Source organism: Meles meles, chromosome 17 (genome assembly GCF_922984935.1).
Source record: "Meles meles chromosome 17, mMelMel3.1 paternal haplotype, whole genome shotgun sequence".
Taxonomy (NCBI): Eukaryota; Metazoa; Chordata; class Mammalia; order Carnivora; family Mustelidae; genus Meles; species Meles meles.
The window spans coordinates 15,888,337-15,907,366 of NC_060082.1; the positions used below are offsets into that span (position 1 = coordinate 15,888,337).

General features: G+C 39.2%; 1 protein-coding gene across 1 annotated transcript in view; it reads left to right on the forward strand.

Annotated features, from left to right (window-relative positions):
• The window catches only part of USH2A (usherin), a 714,551-nt gene that overhangs the window by 615,535 nt on the left and 79,986 nt on the right, over nt 1-19,030 (forward strand). Inside the window, exon 60 of the mRNA XM_045983172.1 lies at nt 6,683-7,037. Coding sequence (XP_045839128.1) covers nt 6,683-7,037 — 355 coding nt within the window. The remainder of the gene's footprint in view (nt 1-6,682; nt 7,038-19,030) is intronic.

Sequence of the window (19,030 nt, forward strand, 5' to 3'; positions counted from 1 at the left end):
GAGGCAATGTAAGCCATTCCAACTTTCGGGTAAAACAGAAAAGCAGTGTGATAAAGTGGGCAGAGCTTGGCATTTGTAGACAGAAGATATGGCTTCCAGGTGCTGGGTCAAACACTTAAAAGTTATGTGACCTTGGGGAAGTCATTATATTCCTCAAGCTTCATTTTTATGTAAAGTTGGGCTAATAAACATAAAGAATAACCTCCTAGAATTTTGTAAGAATTAAATGAAGTAAGGTATGTGGAAGTCCTGTGTTAAATATCAAGCATGATAAAATTAGGAAGTCATCCTAGATGTACAATAAAGATGTACCATGATTTAGGAAGACAAATCTGGCTGTTACAAATATTTAAGGATAAGGAAAAAGATTCATGATAATAAAAGAAGTAGATTGTACAACAACATGCCAAGGATGATTCTGTTTTTCTTTAAATATATAGAATATTTCTTTACATTTATATGTGCATAAAAAAATGTCTGGAAACAACAACAAAATAACAATGCTAATCTCCCAGAGATAACTTAAGCACAACCCTTTTTTTATTTTTATTTTTTTAATTTTTATTTGGTTGAGAGAGAGAAAGCATGAGAAGAGGGAGGGGCAAAAGGAGAAGCAGGCCAGGGAACCCAATGCAGGGCTTGATCCCAGGACTCTGGGATCATGACCTGAGCCAAAGGCAGACCTTTAACCAACTGAGCCACCCAGGTGCCCCAAGCACAATCCTTTTAAATACAGATTCTCCTCAACTTACTACAGGGTTATATCCCAATAAACCCATTGTAATTTGAAAATACTATCAGTCAAAAATGTATTTAAGGAGTGCCTGGGTGGCTCAGTGGGTTAAAGCCTCTGCCTTCGGCTCAGGTCATGATCTCAGGGTCCTGGGATTGAGCCCTGCATCAGGCTCTCTGCCCAGCAGGGAGCCTGCTTCCTCCTCTCTCTCTGCCTGCTTCTCTGCCTACTCGTGATCTCCGTCTGTCAAATAAATAAATAAAATCTTTTAAAATATATATATTTAATACATCTAGCATACCAGGGGCCACAGGGTGGCTCAGTTGAATTAGCACTGGACTTTTGATTTCAGCTCAGGTCATGATCCCAGGGTCATGAGATCAAGTACCGTGTCAGGCTCAACAGTCTGCTTGTCCCTCTCCCTCTGCTCCTCCCTGACTTGTGCTCTCACTCTGTCTCTCAAATAAATAAGTAAAATCTTAAAAAAAAAAAAAAATACACCTAACATACGAAGCCTCATGACTCAGCCTGGCCTATTTTAGATGTGTTCAAAACACTTACATTATCCTCCAGTTGGGCAAAATCATCTAACAGAAATAATATTTTTGTTATTTTTATATTTTATAACATATTTTATAAATTTTTAAATATTTTTAATCTTATTTTAGAATAAAGTGTTGAACATCTCGTGTAATTTATTAAACACCATACTAAAAGTATAAAATGGAATGGTTGTGTCACTACAGAAGGGTTGTAAATGTGTCAGTTGTTTACCCTGTGATTGTGTGGCTTACAAAAGCTGCCACTCACTGCCACTGCCCCAAATTCTGAAAGAGTATCTTAGGGCATACTGCTATCCTGGGAAAAGATCAAAACTCAGAATTTGAAGTACATTTTCTACTGAACGCATATCACTTTCACATAGTCATAAAGTCAAAAAAAATTATAAGTCAAGCCATCATAAGTTGAGGACTGCCTGTACTTGTGTTTTTGCTCATCCATATTTTCTGATTACTTTTCACAGCAAACATATTATATGGCATGATAAAGACAAAATAATAAATTGATAGTCCAGATGCAAATCAATCCTCACCCTGTTTATGGTTTTCCTATTTCTCTCTTTCTGTAAACATCATCATCCCTCCGTGTAGCAAGTCCTGCTTGGGAAAGAGAAACCGCAACAGTTATTTTAACTGAGTTTAACATACATAATTGTTAACTAGTTATAAATTTGTTAACTAGGTAACTGGAAGGATAAAAAGTGAACTCTAAGATATCATGAAGGTGGCAACTGCAGGAAACACGTACTACCCTTGGGACTGAGACAGCTAGAATTCTTAAAAACTTAGTAACTAGAGGGGAGAGCTCCCACTCCCGCCCCCAGCCCCAAACAAATTTCATACTCAAACTTCTCATAAGGAGGAAGGATTTATTACTTTCAGGGTGAAAAATCCTGGCTGGAGAGATGCTTTCATAATCAGCAAGCAAACAGGAAGCAAAGAGTAAAGAGCCAGTTCTTTTGTGGTTTCAGTCTTCTGCGCTCCCTGTGGCGCCCCCTATTGGCAGAGCTCAACATAGATTCAACCAGTAAAGCGGAAATGCCATTGCAAAGTCCCAGCTTCACCGTCATAAAACCATTATTGAAGGAAAGGGTTATTGCTCAGAGACAACAAATTAATAATGGGCACATTTTTTCTAGTTAAGCAGGTTTCAGAGAATTTGGGTCTCTTCTTGTCAACCAGTCCATCATCCAGTCATTGCTTACAAAATAATTACTGTTTATTATAGTATGTCATGCTTCCCTAGGGGCTGAGAATATATAGATAAGTAAGAGAGAGTCTTCACCTTCAAGGAGCTTGCAGTACAGTATAGGAGATAGAAAAGAAAGAAAATATATTACATTATAGTGTTATAAGTGAATCAGTTGAAAAAAGACTTAGCACAAAAGAGAACATGATAATTCTAACTGAGAGAGAAGCAAGGAGAAGACTTCCTGGAGAAAGTGACTGTGGTGGAGCTTAAAAGATGAATTGGAGTTAGCCTACAGAAGGGGGAGGATGAAGAAAGTGTGCAGTGAGGCATTGCAGAACAGGACTGACATGTCAGAGCCATGGAAGCATGAACCATCATGGAATAGAAGGGAACTGTAGACAAGCATTTGATTATGACTGGAATATCAGATGGAATAGAAATCTGGAACAGGAATCTGGAATGGTAAGCACTGGCCAGTTGCGTGGCAAATCACTACCATTCTAAGTGGGATTAAGTCTTAACACTTTTAAATGATCTTTAACATCTCATCCTCCAACACCAGAGTATCTACTCACTCCATGAATCTGGATGATTCAACCTTCAACGGGATTTGGTAAATCACCTGTGTTACCGTTTCCTCTACCATCAGTTGTAGTTCAGGATCTATCTTTATTCTCATGTGGTCTGTTGAGATGACCTCTTCACTGTGTGACTACCTGTTGGCATTCAATCACCGTGTGACATACCTGTTCCCATTCAATGCAGACTTCACGTGAGTGCTGGATTTGTCTTCCTAAAAGCAGCTTTGGACGCCATTTCTATGATAACTTTGTTTGTATCATGTGTTATGTTTAACCCAGTGGATTTTCATGTGCATAATCTGATATAATTCTTACCAAAATGCTAGGACATCATACACTATAAGGTTACTAACTCCAGTTCACCAAGTGAAATGGAAACTAGAGAGTACATGTGAGTTTTGCCCACCGCCATCTACTCAAGTGGTTGTAGGCCTAGACCTACAACTTATCTCCTCAGACTACAGGTGTTTGGGGTTTTATATTTAAATTAGTATTCTTATTATTCTTCATAAATTGAGGGTGGCACTTTCATAATCTGAAATTGCTGTGGGAAATGAACTGAGTTACAGGATTTTGCTTTGGTAGTTTCTGAAAACAAGTGCTAAGAATTGTTGCAGGAAATAGAGGGATAAAGAGCTTTGTTTTTTTTATTCTTAAGATTGTACTACAATAAGAAAACATAAGTATGAATCTTTTAAAATATATGGTTCCTAGTTTTAATACTTATTTTTGTTTTTCTCTTAGTGTTAAGCAACCTTAAATTAACTCTAGTTGGAAAAGAGCATTCATTATTGAAATATCTCCCAAATGAGTTTAAGGATAGAATAACCATTTGGCTATTCAGAGAGAACTGAAAATGTGATTTCCCTAAACGCAGATGGTTCAGGAGGAAACACTTCCAGTTAAATGAACAGTTGAAGCCTAAATCTTAAATAAATTAAGAATAATTGTCATCCACTTAACTTCTGTTCAAAGTTCATCCAGACCTGAAGAGATTCTATTCTTTAATACCATAGATGGAGTGTTTACCTCAATATAATGTTACTTTATTGAGTATTCAATAGTAGCAAGAAGTACTTAACCAGGTTACATCCTTTAATTGTTCTAGTAGATAAACTTGAAGCTAACATAATATTTAATCTCTCACATAGCACAGATTTTTTTTAAATTCATGCTTTCAGGCAATTTTTAAAAGAATGTCACAACCACAGCTACACCTCAATGTGGGAATTCATGAGAGTTTAATAAAAATTAATTGAATTGTCATAGAAAGGTTGAATCCAGACAAAACAGACAATTTTATTTCCCCATAGAAGTTTGTGTTTGTTTGCTGTATTATGTTCCTTGCAAACACCTTTTAAAAACTCAGAGAGGAGTCCTTGGCCGTGAGCCCTGTGGTCCTCATTAGAATGGATCCCTCCCATTGACACACCTGGTGCCTAGTATCTGCAGCAAGTACAAGGGCCAAACCCTGCAAACCGACACTGAGTGCAGAATCTGGCCCTCGCATGGTAGCAAGGAATAATGAGGTGGGTTGCCGAAATGGAATTGCAGGTCACTGAGAGGTATCTAGGAAGCCTCTATAGTCTCCAGCAGGAGGCTTGTCATTGCTCATGCTTAGGTCATTGTGATTTATCAACTTGAGGATCATCAAATTCCCAAAGCCAGAGATTTTAAATATCCTGCCTTTTTGTGAGAGGCACTGTCATTTACTTTGCCTTAATAACCCTTTCCATTTTGAGGGCTAATCTGATATGGCAGCATGTGACTGTCCTGGCATCTGAAGAGCATGTTCATTAAACACTCCTAACGGCCTGGAAAATCCTGCCTCATCCGTCAGTCTCTCTCAACTACAGAGCAGAAGCTGAGTAGGAGAGGGTCATCTCTTGGGTACATTCTTCCCCAACCTGGAATACTACCCTAGTGGGTAAAGAGAGTTAATAGAGATGAGGTAAAAATGCAGAGAAACCATGGAATTACATGTCTTTTGGCCACTTGTTCAAAAAAAATTACAGAATTTACAGGGCTCAGATCCTGGGAATACAGAAATAGACCAACCATGATTCCTCAGGAGTTTTCCCTTCTGATTAGGTCTGCAGCTAACCAGATTTTTTTTTTAATTTTTTTATTTGTGGGTTTTTGTTTTTGTTTTGTTTGCATCATGATTTTATATCCAGGTGAGCAAATAGCTGTTCCCAATGAAATATCAGATATTGGAGCTATACTAACAACTGACAAATCCATTTCTCTTGCTGGGATGTCTAATGTTCTATATATTGAGTATCAAATAGTATGCATGGGCCTTAGTTTTTATATCAGTCAAATCTACAGATGGGACTGAAGAATCCCTTCCTCGGGCATCTGAGGATTTTTTGAGTGTAATGTGAATTTTATTAGGTCTTGGAGAAGGCATCTAAAAGGAATTTGATTTTTGCCCTTTAAAGATCTCTAGAGCAAATTCGTGTGATATAATTTATTATGTTATTTTCATTAATTTGCATTTATCTTCTCAATTCACCCATGAGTTCCTTTAGAGAAGGAATGTGTACTTCTGCTCCTGGTATGAGGTGTGGTGTATATTATAGTGTAAGCAGAGAATAACCAGTAAAGGTTTGCTCAGTAAAGGTTTGTTGATGAATATAAGAAAGAACGGCCCATTCTCAGATGAAGAGAAAATGCGTGACAGGCAAGATGTGAATTCAAAACATTTTTTAAATATCCTAGAAGCAGATGCAAAATAACATTGTGCAAGGTAAAAGAGAATTAGAACCGTGGGCTTCTCTTCGTCATTCCTCTTCCTTCACGGTGCTAGCCAGGGTTTTCTCACACAAAGATCTTGTCATTCTAGGAGCAGTAAGAAGGTCGCCTTCAATGTATGAACACTTTTCAGGTCTCTGCATTCATCGTGTTTGCTCATGTCATGTTGACCAGTGAGAGTCATACATCCAAGTTCAGAGAGAGTTTAGGAACACATAGCAATAGACATGGGTACAGGGAGACGAAACAATCGGAATACTTACTGCAGTCCAGCTAGTACAGAAGGGTATGAATTCCCAATAGTGTCAACTTCCAATAATTCTATAGAGTGTAATTTCCAGATGTGCAAAAAAATAAAATTGTGCAATATAATTCATGGGCACATGCATACACTTTCACATACATATAAACACACAAAGATCCAGAAATATTTCTTAAATGTCTTAATAGTGCTTACATCTATGCTTCTGATTTTTTTAAGTTTCTAAATAATGTGTGTGTTTCTATATATGGCATAGGCAGATGTTTTTAAGGAAAAGTTTCTAAGGGAATACAATAAAATGTAATTATGGATGGTGCTGCACAGTTTAAATGTTTTTATTTCTTCTGTGTTTTCCATGTTTTCTAGGAATATATATACATTCTTTATGATTAGCCAAATATATATTTTTAAAAATACTTAAAAAATGATATTGAATCGGGTCTCTTGTGCCCTCTTCCATCTGGTCTTCATTATGACACCAGAAAGGAGCAGTTGAATTGATAACAAATTCTTCTGAAAAGCAATTTCTTCCTCTATGTGCAAACCTTCTTTTGAAGTGTACAGCTGTCCCTGATTACCTTCCTGGTCTCCTTTCAGACGTCCTGCTGGCATTGAAGATGAGTCCCTTTTGTTTGTCTGGGCAGAAGGAGCCCTTGAATTCACTGATGCTTCGGATACTCTGATGCCTTTCACGCTCTACGAATACCGAGTGAGAGCCCACAACTCCAGGGGGTCAGTGGAGAGTCTGTGGTCATCAGCACGGACCCTGGAAGCCCCACCTCAGGATCTGCCAGCACCTTGGGCAAAAGCCACCAGTGCTCATTCTGTTCTGCTGAACTGGACGAAGCCAGAATCTCCCAACGGCATTATCTCCCAGTACCATGTGGTCTACCAAGAAAGACCTGATGATCCAACATTTAACATCTCTACTGTGCATGCTTTCACCATGACGGTAAGAACGTAGGGAAAGAGAGTAACAGATGCTTAGAGTATCTGGTTAATATGATGAAATTTATTCTTTATCCAGCTTATCATTGTTTTTTCAGTTAGAGCTTAAATACATTAAAATCTTTCACATGTGAAAAAGAGCAGTGTAGTCACAGGGAAGATATGGAACTGAGTATAAGGGACACTGGACACCAGTTTCCAGGCCACGATTAATTTGTATTACCTCAAGCAAATGACTGAACTTCTCTTTCTGTGATCCATTAAATGGGGATACTAAATGTGTCTCTGTATCTCTCAGGGGGATGAAGCATAGATAAAATTAGACAGATACAGATATAGAATCAGACACAGATTTGGTACAGACACATATATAGACACAGATTCAGAACAGATAAAGATATAGATAGATATGATATGATTGGCTCTTTGAGAAAAAAAATAAAAATTTCTAGATCTGGATGATATAAATACAGACATAGATGTAGATGTACATATAGATACAGATATAGATATAGGCATAGATATCACATGCACCATAACTTATTTTTCTGGGTTGATCACCTCTGGCCCATAAAAAAATTTATTTGAGTTCACTAGCGTCTTTTGAGAGCTTTCTTTCCACCTGGCATGTGCTGATGTTCTATGGGAAATAGGGAAATAGGATGGTTCTTTTATCGGGGAGATTTCTTTTTTATCATATTGCAGAGATGAGAATTGAACATGAGAAAAAAGTCAGAGAAGTAGTGCATGATGGGCTATAATATCCACCACATGGTGATTAAGGTCCCAAATGCCACCCACCACCTACCAAGCCGTAAACCACAATACAAGAGAGAATATCAACTTCCAAGAGTTAGTCAAAAAATGCTCTGAGAAGTCAGCAGGAAACCTTCAAACTGAAGAGTCTTCACGGAAAAGATGAAACTTGTGGTCTTAGCATTTAAATACATATGGTTTTTAAGATGTGGCAAGACCTTGCTATGTATGAAAATCCCTCATAATAAGAAAAAATAGACAGAATAAAGCATTTTTTCAAAAAGCAGACCATGCTCCTGTGCTCCCAGGCTAGACACCCAAATATACCTGAAGTTTATAGAGTATAAACTTTATCAAAATATCTGAATATACTGAGAGAACATATTGTAATGAAACTCTGAAAGAACAGTTATAAATGAATAGTTTAAAGTATAATATCTTCTCTCTCTCCTTATGTTCAGTTTTTTTCATATGACTAAAAAATAAGCAGCCTGTATTAAAGAGATAGTATTTGTCTTCATTTTATTTAGAATTCAGAACTGGTACTTTATTTTTTATGTTATATTTAATTCTCTTTCACATTACATCTTCCTAGAGCCTTCATTATAGGCATCAGAAGCAGTGTTCTTAAGTGCAGATCTTTTTTAATTGATAAGTGATCCATGAAATCTATGACTTCTTACTATCTCGTTGGACTTCATGTTCTAAACTTCCACCTGAAAGCAGAATCCTAAAAAATAAAGTAAAAATACTAAAAAAACTCTCGACAAGGGCTTTCTGAATGACACACTCTAACTTAAATATTTTTATTAAAGGCACTAATATTGTAATAATTAAACCTCTGATTTTAAAATATGGCTTTTAGAGGCCTGAGCCTAAACATTTAATTTCCTAAAACAATTCTACTGGAATTCTCTTATGGAATACCCTCTACATCATTCTTTCATAGCTAGTATCATCTCACAACACAAGACTTAAAATATACGATGAACTCTGTCTTGTATTTAATCTGCCAGGTTCTGTTTTTATCACTCTGAAAAGTTCCTAAAAGAGAAGAAGGCCTATTGCCCCAAGCTTTAAGCATCTTTAAGCACCTTTATCCATGGGCCCTGCCAACACAGCCTCCACCTGGCAGCCCAGTGTTGCTGTGCTCTTCCATTTTCCAAGGAGTAATCCTTGCACAGTGCTAAAGAGGATAGCCAGAATGATCAGGAAACAGTAATATTTCCACCCTATTTTAAAATGTTTGCATCTGTGTGTGTGCTCAGAATAAACCCTCCTCCCCCCAATCTGGATCTCTGGCCCTGAGAATCCCGAGAAAAGATTTCATTAGGGTCATTAGGAAAAGCCCAATTTGAGCTTGTTAAGCAATCAAGGATGTCTTCCATAGACCAGTTGGACCAGTGTTCGGACATTGTGATTAGCAAGCCAGATTTCCAGGGCAGGACACCACTATGACTCTTTATGGGCTGACATCTTTGAAAGAAAGAATCAGAAAAATAAACCATAGTCTTTGAGTTTCACACATTCCTCCATCCCAAGAGAACGTGTTTGAGCATTTAAAAAAAAAAAAAAGATATTTAAAGAAGGGGGTTCTACCATGTAATTCCAATTCCTTACCATCCGAGAAGAATTTTTTTTTAACTCCTACCCAAATCCTTCCTCCTGTCACTTAAGTCCATCCCTTCCTGTTCAGAATGGCATGACTTCTTTAAACCAGTGCAATGAACCTTCAGGGTCAAGAACAGATTATTGACAATTCAATCCAATTTGGCAAATGGTCATTGAGCACTGTATTCAGTATGCCAATACTCAATACTACAGTCAGCTGTATTGTTGAAGGCTACCATGAGACTGGACCCTTGGGCAGAGCAGAGACTGAAGGGGAAGTTGAGTAATCATGTCTGAGGCATACTTTATTACTTCTGGGCATTTCAGATTTCTAAGTTTCTTTGCTTCTGGGTTTCTGCTGCTCATGTACTAATGATTCCCTTTCAACTCTCTCTCTCTGAGTGTCTTCCTGGCTCTACTTAGTTTTTCTCTAATTCCTATACTAGCTAAACATCTTTACTGTCTTCGTCCCTGTCTGTGCCTGCCCTAGGAAATATTTCAAGCTTTTGTTTCACTGACCACTCTGGCTAGCATTCTCCAGAGCAACAGAACTACATTTTTAATTGGCAAGGCCCAGAATCCATCCCCACAATTGAAGGATTACAGTTTAATCCACAGACTTGCAAGAGGTGTCACTAAATAATCTCATTGAGTCTCTTGTTTATTGGTATCCTATCTCTGCATGAGGGGCCACCAATAAATTGCCCATGATGTAGTGCCATCACTGGCTTGTCCCAACATCCCCCCAGAGTTGTTTATGGACAGGTGGACGTTGCTGGGAGAACCGCATAAAACAGGTGCAATGGATGCATGAATCCTCTTGATGGTGGCAATGGATGGAGAAATGGCAATGGGGGCCCTCCATGGGGGTGGAGAGCATATGTGTTGGCAGGAGCAGCAGCAGCAGCAGTAGAGGCAGCAGGAGAGGAGAAATGGAAAAGAGTGTGGGTTTTAATGTATCACCAGCTTCTCTCCCAATCTCATGAAAAGTTTCACATCCCTTTGGGCCCAAGTAGGTTCTTCTAAGGGGAAGAGAGAGATGTCTAGATTCCTAGGGTCTCTTCAGACCAATACTCCCCACTACTGAAAACAAGATTTAAGTAGAAGTCCTTAAATTCCCTTCCCAGTTAGCTCTGTGATGAATTGTGCAGTGTCAGGAGAGAAACTGTATTTAGCCTTGCTTGGCATGCAAGAGTTCCATGGTGGTATTTACAGGGAACACTCCTGGCGAGGTTGGCGATACTGCTGCCACCATTCAGATTTGTTTGCTTTTTCTCACTGGCACCTGCCATCGCACTGGCAGAAATAACTTGGGATTTAAAGGCAAAGGTGGTTTACCTGTTAGTCTGTGCTCTCAGTATATCCCTGCTTACCCCACAGGGTTATGAAACATCAAGCCCAGATCATACATTTGCCCAGTACCCTGAAAGATAGATGGTACTTCACTGTCTGGGTAGAATCAAGCATACGGTGCTGAGGGGTAAGCAAATTATATGGGTCACTAAAAGTTGGCTTCCAATCTGGAAATAAAATCCAGATTTACAAACTCTACTTCCTAGATTTTAGTTGCCAAACTCCCTTGCCCAAAGTCAAGGAAGAAGTATTCAAAATTTTCTCTTGTGGTTGTCTCAAATCTCTCTACCATTAAGTAGATATGTGGAGCGAAATGAGATGTTTCCTACTTGCCATATCGTGGAGAGTTTGGGAGTACATTGATTAATTTGTTTTTAATCCTATTTTTACTTTGGTTTAACATAATGTCAACTATTATTACTCTTTACATATGTTCTTAATTAATTTTAGCTCTTAAAATTTGATGGCTCTTAGCCTTTTCTCCCCTTATTTATAAGACAATAGAAATGCACTAGGAGATCTACGTATCTATAAGGACTCCTTTGGCGGTGACTATCTTTCCAAAATGAAGAAAGATTTGGTGATAAGAACAATTACTGTACTTTTTATATCAGTTCTATTAGCTGAGATTTTCGCATTTTATAATGTAACTATGTTACTCATTCTTTATGTAAGATTACAAAATAGAGGTGGGTAAGTGTTGCAAAAACGATGACCACTTATTGCTGCGATCCATGTTGTTGTAATGATGTCTGGTCTGACATTAACTTTTCATTCATTAGCCTTGCATTAACTTTATCCCATTTTTCTAATAATATGGTACCAATCACAGATCTATATCAGGGATCTGTTTTGTGCTCAGTATTATTGGAGACGCAAACCACATAAGTCTTCTTGAACTTCATATAAGTACTCCTTAGAGAGAGCTTTGTTTTTCTCAAACCACTTTATTCCAACGAGCTTCCTCCAGGACTCCCTTGCTCAATCATCATTAATTTCCAGGGCAGGTCCTTTGGTTTTCCAGCCACAGTCAGTGACAAGTACCAGCCCAGTTCTGGTCATCAGGGTGCATTTCAAGTGTTTAAGAAAAAAAAAAAAAAATCTAGTCTAAAGCCTTGTGTGAAGAGATCTACCATAGAAAAGAAAGGACATTTTTATTTTGTTTATTTTCTTCCCTCCTCTTTAGTTCCCCACTTCTCTTGTTGATGTCCCCAGGACTGTGGGAGAAAAGAGAAAATTGGACAAAAAGGAGCAGAGCCTTAATCATGAATCTAGTTCTTCTCCATCTGCCAGTGCTCCTGTGAGGTTATATGGAGATCCTGCACGGGAAACTCCGTGTTTCACATTCCCTGATGCAGGCAACGCACTCTCTGGCTAGTTTCTGGCACCGTTACTGTCCCCTTTTACGTCTGGGTTCTTACCTCCTGAGCTGTCAGCAGATTCTAGGTCATATCACACTGAAAAACTCATTCTTTTCTTGACATCCTCCCAGCCTGGGGAAAACTCATTCTACAAAATAAGGAAAGTACAGATTGTTCAGCCCTATCTTCTGTATTTTACCTCCATGCTGAGTGAGACCCAGCCAGCTTCCCAACTTCAGAATTCGTTGAATAAGAAGCAGGAAGCAGCTTCTGTGCTGAACCATGATCCCCGAATCTTGGGATCACACGAGAATCTAAGAAGCTGCTTCTCCACGCTCGTGGCTGCATCAGAATTAGCCTGAGTCACTTCAGCTCAGTTACAATCTTCACGAAAAGAGCAGATTGTCTATCTCACCTTTCTTGCAGACACCCTCAATTCCTTCAAGTTGTTTTCTTGGATATCCCTCCTATGCCTTGAGAGAGGGGCGTGCTGTATCCCCATTCCTTCTCCCCAAATAGTAGGGGAATAACCTGGAGAAGCTTCTCTACCAAATTCTCTTCAATTTGCTTTTCATGAACCTGGATCTTCTCTTACCTAAGTTGTCTTCTATACATCTTCAGAGGAAGGTGGGCTGGAAGATATAAGGTTGATTCTTTCTTTCTGGAAGTCCTGCAGAGAAATATCTGGCAGTTCCAATAGTTACTTATCACTCATTTTCTCTAAGTTTTACTTATTATTCCCTAATACATCGTGTTCCATAACTAAAGGGATCCATCATCTTTCTGGTTACTCAAGCCAGATAATCTTTGAGTCCTTCCCTTTCCTCACTTCCATATCCAGTTTTCACGAAATCCTACCGATTCTACTTCTAAAGTATATCTTGAATCCTTCTGCTTGCAGACCATGTTAGGTTCTTCACAAAGGTTGTTCCTCCTCAAATCATGATCATGTTCTTACACTTGAAATAGATCCATCTTCCTCTTTAATCGTCAAACCTGAACTAAAATGTTACTTAACTCACAAGGCTATTGCAAGCGCTAAGTAAATTAAGGCATACACAAAGTACTTTAGAAACTATAAATGAAAAAAAAAAAAGAAAAAGAAACGAAACTGTAAATGGTGGGGCGCCTGGGTGGCTCAGTGGGTTAAAGCCTCTGCCTTCAGCTCAGGTCATGATCCCAGGGTCCTGGGGATCGAGCCCCGCATCGGACTCTCGGCTCAGCGGGGAGCCTGCTCCCCCGCCAGCCCCCGCCGCCTGCCTCTCTGCCTACTTGTGATATCTTTATCTGTCAAATAAATAAATAAATCTTTAAAAAAGAAAAAAAAACTGTAAATGGCAATATAAATAGGATGTAAAACTTCAGAAGTCCTACTGTTTGGACTAACAGAAGCTGGAAGAAATGAACAAAAGTAGGGAAAGTTTCGATTTGCTAAAGCAACTGTACTAGTCTGGTCATGAATGAAAAATCTTACGTTTTATATATCTTGGGCATTCCTCGCCTTGCAACAAAACTCAGAGCTTGCAAATTTAAGGGCTTCTTGATACCACACTGTTGATTTCCAGATAATGTCTCAAGTATTGGATTGGGCTCTCTTTTCTAAGTCCCCTGGAGAAGGAGCATGCTTTTTGTGTCCCTGAGGTTTAGCACCGACCCATTTCCTCTTCTGCATTAACATCTCAGTCTTTCCCCTCTAAGAGTCATCATCAGGCAATTACCTCTCTAGATGCACTTCTGTTTATTCACCATGATGCTCCGTGGACCCTGCTCATTCTCGATCTGAGATCCTATCAACAAAACATGAGGTCTTACACACACAGACAGACAGAAACTCACACACACGCACACTCTTCACAAGTCACACAGATTCTGCAAACTAGCATCGGCCTGCTTTACCTGTGCCAAAGGGCAGGCTATCAGTATATGAGGGGCAGCTGGTGAGGAAGCTACTTGCCCTTTCATTCCAGTATGTTGTTGTTTTGTCTTTAACTGAATTGTAAAGACAACTAAGAATGCCACAGACCCTTGTTAAATCCATATATGAAAATAAAACAAACTTGTCCGCACGGTAACAGGCCCGGACCATAAATTCAGGCTATATGCCAGTTAGCAGAGACAGCAAGCTGTAGATGGCAATGAAGGGCAGAAGTTAATTGAACTACTGTGCTCTTGTCACAAGTGGAAAGTAGCCACTACCTGAGACAAGATGGCTGCCCCCGAAGTACCCTATTACAGCCAAGAGATCATATCCTGAGCTCTGCAAGGGCTTATGGGTGAGGGGGAAATCATACACAGATGACCAATTTTTTTATGGTTCACAGCCGATCAAAGTGAAATTCAGCAGCTGTTCAGGACAAGTGACCACTGTAACGGCTGTAATATAACCTACTAAATAGAGAGGGAATTGCATTAGAGCAAGAGGTTAGCCGTGATTATCGGCAGGTGAGTGCTTTATTGAAGTTGAAAGACCATTAACATTGATAGAGTAATTATTTCAACTTGAAAGTAATTACCTTGATGGGTGATAACTTCTCTAGTGTTCCCAGATTTGATTGGGCCAAACAATTGTGAGCTCCTGAAGCCTAGAAAAATATTACAACAATACTGTGATTTCTAAATTACTGAAACCACTGTTGGAATATTTTAATTATGCCGAACAGTGAAAAGATTTTGCCTTATACCAGCTAGTGACCTCTCATGTAGAGAGAGACATTTGCTTTTTAATCCAAATGCAATGACCCACACCCACCACCTGCGAATACATATGTGATGGGTTTGCAAATGAATCTTTTTATCTTGATATAATTTTTAAGGTGAAACATCTTGTTAGTGCTGTAGCCGGGTGTTAACTAAGCTCGAACTGCTGGCATAGTTGATCATGTCTATGACCCAGGAGGCCCCAGAACAGCAACTATCTTCTGTCTTTGTCACAGGGGGCTTAGGTTTATAATAAATTAAATATTTTGATAATGGCATGACAAAAGTTGAAAATTATGAATGCCACGTATTGTGGATCCCAAGTTTCAGACTTTATAGTCACGTCATTTCTTTGTTTGAATAGTTCTCTTGCTGGATGTTATGCAACTCCACTGTAAACACACCATTATCAGGGTGTTTTCTGTTTATCCACACTGGGCATCAGCAAACAAAATGAAAATTGAAAATCTGTGCTACTTGCTTCTCTGAAATCTCATGCATGTTATGAAAATTATGAGTTATTTGCAAATGAGGACCAAGACACATAAAATCCAATGTGACGACCAAGACCCAAGAAATATCATGGGACCCTTCCATGAATCAGTTATTCACGTAATTCTCTTTTGAGAGCCTATTGTCCCCAGAAGCTACTACAGATACAAAGAAAGAGGAAATACTCTCTTCTCCCTGTGACTCATGGTGTTCTTGAAGCAAATAAGGAAAGAGACAAATTATGATATAATAAGCAATTATTTGGTCAGGCTTAGGCGTTTGTACTTATAAATACTTCCAAGAACCCAGGAGGACCCTTGCTCATACCCCTGATTCCAAACCAAGCGCTCATCCTGCCGAACCACAAACCACTGACTGAACAAACACGGCATCATGATTCTGGGTCCTGCTGTCAGAGGAGATGAATGTGACGTCCCCTTCAAGTTCCTGGATGACACCTTAGACCTTTCTATCATCTTGGCAGGATTTGATCAGATGATCAGCCAGGGAAAGAGTGTCTTAACAGCGGCCCTTCCCAGCACTTTTTTTCTAATGAAAATCTGATTCTCAGAAGGGCAAAACAGGTTTCCACCTGTTGTCTAAGAGCCACGAAGGAATGTTTTACCAAACAGGCCATCAATTCAGAATATATGCCCTGGGGTTACTCCACCTCTCCTTCTCTGCCCTGAATTCCTCTCCGTAGACAAAGTCACTGGGTCTCTTATTTCAGAAGGAATCAGCACAGAAACCCCTGCCAAGCCAAAAGAGATTTGCAAACTGAGAAGTGAAATGACTGGTTTGAATTTGGTAAAACAGTAAGGGTTTGAGATAAAGCCACTGGGAAAGTGAGAAGAATTTATGATTTGAATTGTAAATCTTGCCATTAAGCCAACCAAAGAGTGAAGAAATCTGACCAATTTGACATCACATCAGAGTCCGTAGCACAGCAAGCTCACTGTGTGTCGTAGGCAGTTGGGCTAAAGATTGTATTAAGGAGCCCCTCAGGTACTCTGAATTTAAAATAAGTGTAATAACTCATTTTTAAACATTTTATGTGATACTTGGATTATTCAATATTCACATTACAAAATCAGGGAGTTTTAATCCATTCAAAAAGTGCGTTGTCTCCCTCTGAAAGATAATGGCCATGTCTAGATAGTAAAATTACAGTATATTTTTAACGGATGTAAATGTTACTTTTTGACAAGGCACAAGTAATGAATTTTATCATATAAGTTCCTATTGGGTGATTATGATACAGAGTTTTATTTTTGCTAAAGCAATTACTAGTGTCATGGCTGGATACCTGTGCCCATTAGTGGCTGGTTCTGTGTTTTTTTTAGGATGGTTATTGATCTCTTGCTGAGCTGAGATTCAGGTTTTATGCCAGATAGCTTGATTAATGGGTTGGTTTCTATAAGTGGACTGAATGGGGATAGAAACCAGGGGCAGCCTGCTCTGCCAACCCCAAATCCGTCAAGACGCATAGCTCATTATGAAACAGTTATCAAGGATACATGAAAAATTAATTGGGCTCAGTTTGATTCTGAAAAGAATCGGCTTTCTACTTGGCGGGCCCCCCCACTCTTTCCAGATGTTGTGCACCGTCCCCTGGAGAAACAGCAAAGGGAGATGTATTAATACATTGTATTGATTAGATCAAGACCCCTGACAGTTATTTGTAGAGATACCATCTGGCTGCTGTTCGAATTCCTTCACCAAAAACAGGACGTGACATGTTATTAATCTCAACTCTCTAAGTATAGACAGTTGCCTTTTCTGCTAAACCGCATTTTACCATTCCGTAGGAGACGGAGGCAAACCTGAAGGGTGCAGAAATTAAGGTTATTACACAAATTGAGCCATATGGTCCAAATATTTCAGCAAGAAAATTGCCAGGCAATAAAAATTGCTCCTGCCTTCCTAATGGTGTAAATTACAGTTTAACCATGGCTCTAATGATGTCCTTCTGCCGCGCTTAACTACTGTTACATGAAGGACATTGTTTTAAAAATATAAAAAACAAGTAAATGCCAGCAGCGTGTTTTACAATCTGTTAGTGTGTCATTAAGAACACTGTCAGAATTACATAAACATAATGGCAGGCAACCCAGCATACAAAAGAACTCGTATGGAAATAGAAAGTGTCTTGAAAACTCTTCTTTATCTCTGTAATGTCAAGAGCACGGTCCCCTCTGGAACTTATCCAGGGAGAAAAGCCCTGTCCGGTGCTTTATTCTAATTCCCACGAGTGTCCCAGCAACTAGGTCCTCTAAACAAGTCTTGCAAGTCCTAGTGGGCCAACGTACACAGCTTGTCCCAGGTGAGGACAAAGCTAACCAGTTCCAGAGGAAATGATAGAAATTGACCTTTTTAAGTAATTCTGTTGCTAGGGAGCAGGGAGAAGACCCCACCGTCCTCTTTAACGGTGATGAGGGATATAAACGTACAATTGGCATGGCATTTCCAACGAAACCAGTCCCGCTGTTTGGGGCACAAGACTAAGCGGACAAGGGCTCATCGTATGGTAAAGACCATTAATATTTGAGAGAGACTTGAACCCTTCAAATGTTTTTGGACCTATCATACCAAAATACTCTAACGTTTAAAAAATATATCCATGCGGATCGTAAGAATATTCATGCTTTACTATTACACCATGCCACCAACCTCTTGGCCTTCAAAGATGTTCGAAACACAGTTTAAGGTAAGGTCAGAAGAAAAGTTTATCATAATTAGATTTATAGATATCTATAGATAATTTGAAAGAAAGCTACTTTTAATTCCTGTGGGGAATTTATCTGTTTTTTTATCCAGCACTTTTTTCCTTCTGTAGTTCCCCTAAGAGAGAAAGCCTAGGGTCTACTTTGCCCTTTAAAGTAAAAAATAAAGGGGCGCCTGGGTGGCTCAGTGGGTTAAAACCTCTGCCTTTGACTCGGGTCATGATCTCAGGGTCATGATAGAACCCCTCATCAGGCTCCCTGCTCGCGGGGAGCCTGCTTCCCCCTCTCTCTCTCTGCCTGCCTCTCTGCCTACTTGTGATCTCAAGCTCTGTCAAATTTAAAAAAATAAATAAATAAAGTAAAAAAAATAAAGTAAAAAATAAAAGAAGAAAACAACAGGAAGCAAAAAAAAAAAACCCTATTTTATATGCATGTGTTAATATTAGTGAGGACCAGTTTTTATGTCCTCATGGCACAAAGGGCCAGGGTAGGTAATCTGTTGACTGGAACATTTTCTGCCTCTAAACCTCTTCCCCCAGGAATCCCCATAGCTGACTTTCTTCCTTTCTGGTCTGGATTGAAAAGTCACCTTCCGTCACTCTTGGGGAGGCCTTACCTGGCCTACCTATCATTTCACTCCTCTCCTCTGCCCCACACACTTTCTGTCCCTCTCCCCTGCTTTACTTTTCATCTTAATGTTTAGCATTATCTAGAAGTATAAACTTTTGATCCTTTGTCTTATTTACTATGTGTCTCTCCAATTCAAATCTAAACCCCCTGAGAGCAGGGATCTTGCTTCTTATGCTCCCTGATTCCCAGAACCTAGAACCACACCACTTTTAGACATCTGTATGATGAATAAATGAATAATGAGTTGATAAAATCTCTAACGAGCAAGAGTTACCTTGCATATTATTTCTTGTTCCCAAACTACAGTCATATTCTGGATTTTTTTTTTCCAGTTTCTTGGTAATGCCATATATTTAGCATAAGAGGAGATCTCT